The sequence below is a fragment of the Typha latifolia genome, chromosome 4 (genome assembly GCF_019914945.1).
Source record: "Typha latifolia isolate L0001 chromosome 4, TyphaL0001v2, whole genome shotgun sequence".
Classification (NCBI taxonomy): Eukaryota; Viridiplantae; Streptophyta; class Magnoliopsida; order Poales; family Typhaceae; genus Typha; species Typha latifolia.
Genome location: NC_133089.1, coordinates 10568050 through 10575864, shown reverse-complemented (window position 1 = coordinate 10575864; position 7815 = coordinate 10568050). Strand labels below are relative to the sequence as shown.

At 38.7% G+C, this 7815-nt stretch overlaps 1 protein-coding gene across 1 annotated transcript; it reads left to right on the top strand.

Annotated features, from left to right (window-relative positions):
* Window positions 1-259: 259 nt before the first annotated feature.
* On the top strand, window positions 260-4162 carry LOC140786851 (tyrosine-sulfated glycopeptide receptor 1). Its single transcript, XM_073135543.1, has one exon. It carries the CDS (start codon window positions 835-837, stop codon window positions 4027-4029), a length of 3195 nt encoding a protein of 1064 aa, XP_072991644.1. The 5' UTR covers window positions 260-834; the 3' UTR covers window positions 4030-4162.
* Window positions 4163-7815: the final 3653 nt, after the last annotated feature.

The following is a 7815-nucleotide window of genomic DNA, read 5'->3' as shown; positions in this document are numbered from 1 at the left end:
ATATAATAAAACTTTTAGATATCAAGGGCCCAAATAGATGTTGCATGACTCAATCGATAGCACACTTTCCTTTTGTTTCCTTTCGGTCTCTTGACCGTAGTGCAAGGTTAGTAAATAATTAATCAAGTAATTAATGTACTAATAAAGCACCATGAAGATTCCAGAATCAGCTTACCCTGCAAGTAGCACTTCGTATGTATGCAAGTTTAGACTTGAAGTTTCCTCTTCCTCTCATTATTGGTAATCTAAAAGTGACAACTACTGGAGGCGTAAAAGAAAAGAGCACTAAGGAATGGAATGCAAGAAAGGTCGAAAGTGTAAAGTGAAGGGAGACGTCGCCAATAAAACTAAATCCATGGAGGTCTTAGTCGTTTGACTTCTTGAGGTGTGAAGAGATAACGAGTGACCGATTCTCCTCCTAATCCATTACTTCCATTATAGCACCCATTTTCCAAATCAAGGTGTGTACAGAAAGATATTTCAATTGGTCTCATCGCCAAGCCTGGAACTCCTGAGGTGGGTCTTCTTTGCCAGCTTCACACGCTAACTCCATCATCTTCCTCAGTCCAAATGAACATACGTCTAGAATGCAAAGAAGAGTGCTAACAACCCTTATTTACAGGCAACCATTGACTAGATTCATGATGATTATTTTTATCTTAAACTGCCTTACCTCCGTTCCTCATTGGAGGAAGGGGGAAGGAGGTAGACTGGAAGAGAGATAGAAAAGATAGCTAGCTACATGATCCCCTCTTAATTGGTGCCCTCAATTCAATGCCCAACAAATCCTACAGGGTAATCTTCCATCTCTTCATGTGATGCTTGTGATAAGCCATGCCACAACTACTACTACTACTTGCTGGTCGTAACCATAGCAACAACCTCTTCATATCCTGTTTTATTCCCATCACCATCCTCCTCTTCTTGGCTTCTCCATCGAGTGTCTGTTCACAGTTGGACAGGGAGTCCCTCCTCTCCTTCCTCGCTGGTCTTTCACCCACCGCCAATAATAGCCTTCTTGGTTCGTGGAACAGCTCAGACTGCTGCTTGTGGGAGGGGATTGAATGCAACACTAATGGAGCAGTCACTCGCATTTCGCTGCCGGCCAAAGGACTCAAGGGAGAGATCTCCCCTGCACTCGCTAATCTGACGCAACTCTCGTATGTTGATCTGTCCCACAACTGGCTAACTGGTACTCTGCCTTCGGCGTTACTGTGGTCCAGCAGCATCGTAACATTAGATGTAAGCTTCAACCGCCTTGCCGGAGGACTACCTGAGCTTTCTTTGTCGTCCCATGGTGGCCTTCCCATGAAGGTATTGAATGTCTCGAGCAACTACTTCACTGGACCGTTCCCATCCTTCAGCTGGAGGCTTACTCGGAATCTTGTGGCGCTCAACGGCAGCGGGAATAGCTTCACCGGTCTGATTCCTGCTTCTCTCTGCAGTGCCTCACCCAACCTCGTTTTTCTAGACCTTTCGCGTAACCTATTGGGCGGCGACATTCCTGAGGGATTTGGCAATTGCTCAGAACTGAGGGTGTTCCAAGCTGGCCACAACAATCTCACCGGAAAGCTCCCCGACGACCTCTTTGAAGTAGCCTCACTGCAGCAACTTTCCCTTCCTTACAATCAGTTGTCCGATGTCCTTGATGGCGAACTCATAGCCAAGCTCTCAAATATGATCGCACTTGATCTTGGAGACAATGAACTCAATGGGCATCTCCCGGAATCTATCGGTCAGCTCACAAATTTGGAGCATCTGACCCTATGTAACAACAGACTGAGTGGGAACCTGCCTTCTGCCCTCACCAACTGTACTAGTCTCAAGGACCTGAATCTCAGGGCCAACAACTTCAGCGGCAACCTCTCCGCTTTCAACTTCTCCAAACTCTCCAATCTCAAGACGATCGACTTGGGGATCAATAACTTCACCGGCGGCATACCGGAGAGCATCTACGCCTGCAGATCCCTGAATGCACTACGGCTCTCTGCCAATAAACTGACGGGTCAGGTTTCACATGAGATTACCGATCTGCAAGCTCTGTCTTTCCTATCATTGTCTTATAACAATCTGACAAACATCAGTGGCACGCTCAACATCCTCAAGAAGTGCAAGAACCTTTCAGCGATTCTACTTGCGGAAAATTTCAAAGGCGAAGCCCTTCCCGAAGTTGATTCGGTCAGCGGGTTCGAGAATCTCCAAATTCTGAGCTTCGGAAATTGCCAGCTGACTGGCCAAATTCCTTCCTGGTTATTCAACCTCACAAATCTGGAAGTCCTCGATCTGTCTAGGAATAAACTCACTGGAACAATCCCCAGCTGGTTCAACACCCTCCGTAAACTCTTTTATCTGGACATATCCAATAACTATTTGTCAGGAGAAATTCCAAAAGCAATCACGGCTATGCCGCTGCTGGTATCGGAACAGACCGTTGCCCAGTTGGATCCAAGTAATCTTGAGCTACCCGTCTTCTCGAGGAATTATAATTCATCGGATCTCCAGTATAATAAGCTGTCAGCTCTGCCTCCAGCTTTGAACTTTGGGCACAACAACTTTACTGGTGTCATCCCTCCTGAAATTGGTAGATTGAAGCAGCTCCAAGTACTAGATCTCAGCAGCAACAACTTATCAGGTGGGATTCCTCCGCAGCTCGATAATCTGACCAACTTAGAGAATTTGAATCTGTCCTCAAATCACCTTACAGGCATGATTCCTCCATCCCTTAACAAGCTCAGCTTCCTGGCAAAATTTAGTGTTGCTGACAATGATCTAGAGGGGCCGATTCCATCAGGTAATCAGTTCAATACATTCCCAAGCTCGAGCTTCCTTGGGAATCCCAAGCTGTGTAGCTCTCAAATTAATCAAACTTGCTCCAACAGTACCTCCGGAGGAGTGCTTCCTCTTTCTCCCAAACGGACCAACAGAAAGCTTCTTTTTGTAGTCTCACTCTGCATCACCTTCGGAGGGTGCCTTGCACTTCTCCTGCTAGCATATTATCTGTTGTCCACTAAAAATATCACCAATGCAGAAACAGGTAGCAGTGACAGCATATTAACCTACAATTCGACATCAGAGGTTTCAAGTGTCAACGTTAAGGAATCCACTGTGGTCATGGTACCTCAGAGCGATCATGAAATAAAGGACCTCACTTTCTCAGACATCTTAAAGGCGACAAACAACTTTGACCAGGCAAACATCATCGGTTGTGGAGGTTATGGGCTAGTCTACAAAGCCGAGCTCGACAACGGCATGAAGCTCGCAATCAAGAAGCTGTCTGGTGACATGGGCCTGATGGAAAGGGAATTCAAGGCAGAGGTAGAAGCCCTGTCCATGGTCCAGCACAAGAACCTGGTGCCCCTGCAAGGCTACTGCAGCCAAGGAAGCTTCAAGTTTCTCATATACTCCTACATGGAGAATGGTAGCCTGGACGATTGGCTGCACGACAGGGATGACGTCGGAATGGTACTCGACTGGCCTGCCAGGCTGAGGATTGCACAAGGATCGAGCCGGGGTCTGTCTTACATCCACCAGATCTGCGAGCCACACATTGTCCACCGTGACATCAAATCCAGCAACATTCTTCTCGACAAAGAGTTCGAAGCTCGGGTTGCTGATTTTGGCCTTTCCAGGCTGATCCTTCCATCTAAAACCCATGTAACAACAGAGTTAGTTGGTACCTTAGGCTACATACCTCCTGAATATGGGCAAGCATGGGTTGCTACATTGAGGGGTGACGTCTACAGTTTTGGGGTAGTCATGCTGGAGCTAATCACCGGGAAACGGCCTGTTGAGGTGTTGCCATCGCAGTCGACGGATCTCGTAGGGTGGGTGCAAGATATGAAATGCAAGGGTGAGCAGATTAAGGTCCTTGATCCCCTTCTGAGAGGCAAAGGGTATGAAGAGCAAATGTTGCAGGTTCTTGATGTTGCTTGCATGTGTACTGATCAGAACCCCTTCAACAGACCAACCATCAATGAAGTAGTAAGTTGGCTTGACAACATTGATAACATCGTGGAGGCACAAATATAGTTAAAACTTTTCACCTCAAGAATTTACAAGAATATGTACAGATTCTGAATCTCTTTAACTAGGATTGATGTATACAGAAAGGAGTTGTCCTGATTCAAATAAAAAGGCATAACTAGAACAGCTGAGAAGATCATTGTTCCATGTTCCTAAATGTATATATATTTTGAATATAAATATCCTTGTTCCATATATATTGGAAGATGGATTAAAGTTTTGTAATCTGAATCATCTCTCCAGAAGATTTTCAGAAGCTTACTTGTATAGTTTGCAATGGTTGAAGCAACTAAAAAGTTTACTATTGCAACCGTATCCCAAAGAAGTCAATTTCGCAATTGTTCAAGGAGGAGTTAGTGATTTAGTTATCTATTGAAATGCAATGCCTTAGAGCCCACTTAGTGATCCCCGATTTTCTAGTAATGTCAGGCACTTCTAGTGCTATCTAACACCTAAGCCATCTTTTTGAATGCTTTTCAATATCATCCTTGTAAACCTTGTCTTTTTCAGTAACACAGATCATTTAAATATATCTGAAAGCTGAGATGGATCCAAAATAATTGATAGATTTATGACTATCTGCAACCTAACATTAATCCTCCAGGAATTGATGGCAAATATTTGGCATATTTAACCATACCTTCCCTACTGCAGCTTAAGCATTCACATAGGAGCAACACTTTTAGAAATCTGCAGTCATGGGAAAAAATGACGAGAAGTTTCGACCTAGGGACTTGTTCTTGCCTCTAAGACGCAGTTTACAAAAAGCCAACCGATGCTTAATCCCAAGCATCGCATCATATTTGGTCTCAAAAGCTATGTATAATGGTTACCAATTAACAAATTCTATAGCACATCCTGACATATATGATTGACACCCCAACATTACTAGAAAGCTGTTAGGTTCCCTACGTTTATCTAGAGAAAATAGTGCATTCATATATGTGCACATATGCGCAAATAAACATAAGAAATAACAGACAAGGATACAGCCATATATGTATATAGTGAACATAAATATATACATGTATGTGGATACAAACATATGCTTACTAGTGGCACTGAAATTTGGTTCAATTCTTAGAATAAGAACTAACAGCAGTGAAACAGATAGCATTCATTACTAGTGTTGGCTTCCAAAAGAACAATATGTTCCATGAGAGGAGATTATACAAGAAGAAAAGACGCAAAATTTACCCCTCTGTCAACTAAGGGAACCACGCACGAGATGATTTAGGACAAGAGTAGATTACACCTGTATGATTGTGTCCACTATTGGGTAGGATAGGATCAACATATTACCAGAAAGGCTTACCAATATGCGATAGAAACAGGACAGAAAGTTAACCCTTCATGTTTCTAAAACTCCTTTTTCTTTGTTCTTGTGTAATTGAAGTAATCATGTGAAGTTCTAGAAACCCAATATTCTGTTCAATCAATTGAAACAGTTTTAAAGATGTAGGGTATTTTTGTAAATAATATAAAATAAAACATGCACAAATAGAGCCATTTTTTCAACCAAAAATTAATGGGTTTCAAAAGTTGGATAGGATTTGCTCTCCGGAAAGTTCCGTTCAAACATATCAATCTTGATCGAATGGATTTAAATATTGTTCGAATAAATTTTCAATAGTTTTTCCTACAACACTATTTTTTTATAAAACAATCCTATTTATGCATATTTTGTTTTATGTTAGTTACGATAATACCCTACAATTCCCCATTTATTTTCAATATAAGAGTTAAACAAAAACATAAAAACTAGAAATAAATAAAATATTTAAATAATGCATAATTTATTGCCATAGGTGAATGACCCTTGAAATTATGGTTTTAACACAATTCAAATACTTCAAATTTAAAAAGATGAGAAAATTAGACCTTGATTTCAAATTAGCAAAGTCAAATGAATTAATATCCAAATTGAACAATGCATTATAGACTTGCGCTTATCTTGGTTTAGTGATACACTTGATTTTACCGATAACCTATAGAAGGCGGCTCTGGCCTTCATACTCATAAAAATAGTCTCATCAAGAGTGTCAACAACCACTTTGTATCACTCTACATATATTGCAGTTTGATTGTCACAATATAAAGTAATTGAAGAATTAGACATTTCATCAAAAAAATACTATATAAAAAAACATCTCAACCAAATCAATTTTTACTTGCCCATGACATAGCAATATATTCATCTTCCATAGAAGATAAAACAAATATAAAATCACTAACTAATTTAGAACGTCTTATTAAAAGCCTAATTAGCATCACTATAATATTCAAGAACAACATTATTACATCTATAATATAAACTTTAATGCATTGTATGCTTGAGATATCTGATAACTCTGCTGTAATTCATAACATGCAACAAATTATCAATAACTTTTGCATACTCTTGTTTAATTGTTTTATCTTATTATTACTAATTGGTCACACTTGTTTTACAATAAAAAAAAATCAAAATTTCTTAATATTCTCTCCATATAATATGATTGTGTCAAAATATAAGTGTTATTTTATTTAATCATTTTCATGCCCAAAATTATATTTATTTGACCAAGATCTTTCACCTCAAATGATCTAGTAAGAAATTCTTTTGTTTTATTTATACTAATCATGTTAGTACATTGAAAGTAAGAATAACCTTATATATATGCATCATTTTAATAGAAACACAACTCTCTACTTTATTACTTTTGAAACCAAATTTCTTTAATTTCTTGTTTAAATTTCTAATACTATTACAAGAGATTTGTTTAATTTACAAACTTTCTCTTCTAAGCCATTTATCACATAGCCTTTTAGTTGCTCAATATAAATCTCTTCTTCTAATTCACTATCTAAAATTATTATTTTAACATTCAATTGATGAACTTCTAAATTACATATAGAAGCAATAGCAAGCATAACTCTAATAGAAATAATCCTTGTTATCGTGAAAAATTCTCAAAATAATCAAATCATTCTCTTTGACTTATTTGGTCCAAAAGGTGTTATTTCGGATGGATCTTCCTACTACGAAGAGATATCTATTTCATCTCAAAAAAATATTTAAATAAAGAGGAAGAGAACATCTAAAAGATAAGAAAAACAATCATACTCTTGATCATCATTTCCTCATACAAAAGCATTGGTTTACAATTTTTATTCTTGACCTTTGGGTTGGTAATTGCTCCCTAAGTTCCTTAATTGTGAATAAATTATATCTTTGAGATAGAATTTTTAAGAATTTATCTGCACCTTAGTGGGAAAATTACTATCTTAAAGAAAGCTTCTAGCATCTTGCCTAAATAAACCCAAAATTTTGTTTTGATTCTACTCTACTTCACAAATTTCTCCAATATAAGCAAACAGCAAAATACAGAGTGAACAACTTCCACATTGACCTCATTTCAGTGTTGTGTTGTAATTTGGAACAACTGGTGTATAGACGATAGATATAATAAGTAGAATTACGAAAGGCACAAGATAAGCTGCAAGAAAGGAATGCAAAAGAAAAGAAATAAGTAATACAATGAGAGTAAAAAGAAGAGATTCTATTTTATATTTCTCCTTCCTTGTACCAAGATACTGATTAAACTAACTCAAATCGCAAAGTCGCAAAATAAAAAGTAACACCAAAACTTTCAAGAAAGAAAAGGACCTTTGCGAATTGCAACCAAGAAATTACTCCTCTAAAAAGTGGCAAAATTCAAATTAATACCAAAACTTTCTGAAAAGAAAAAGAAAGGAACTTCCTAAATGGTACATGTAGAAATTACTTCTCCATTTGTATCAAGATACTGG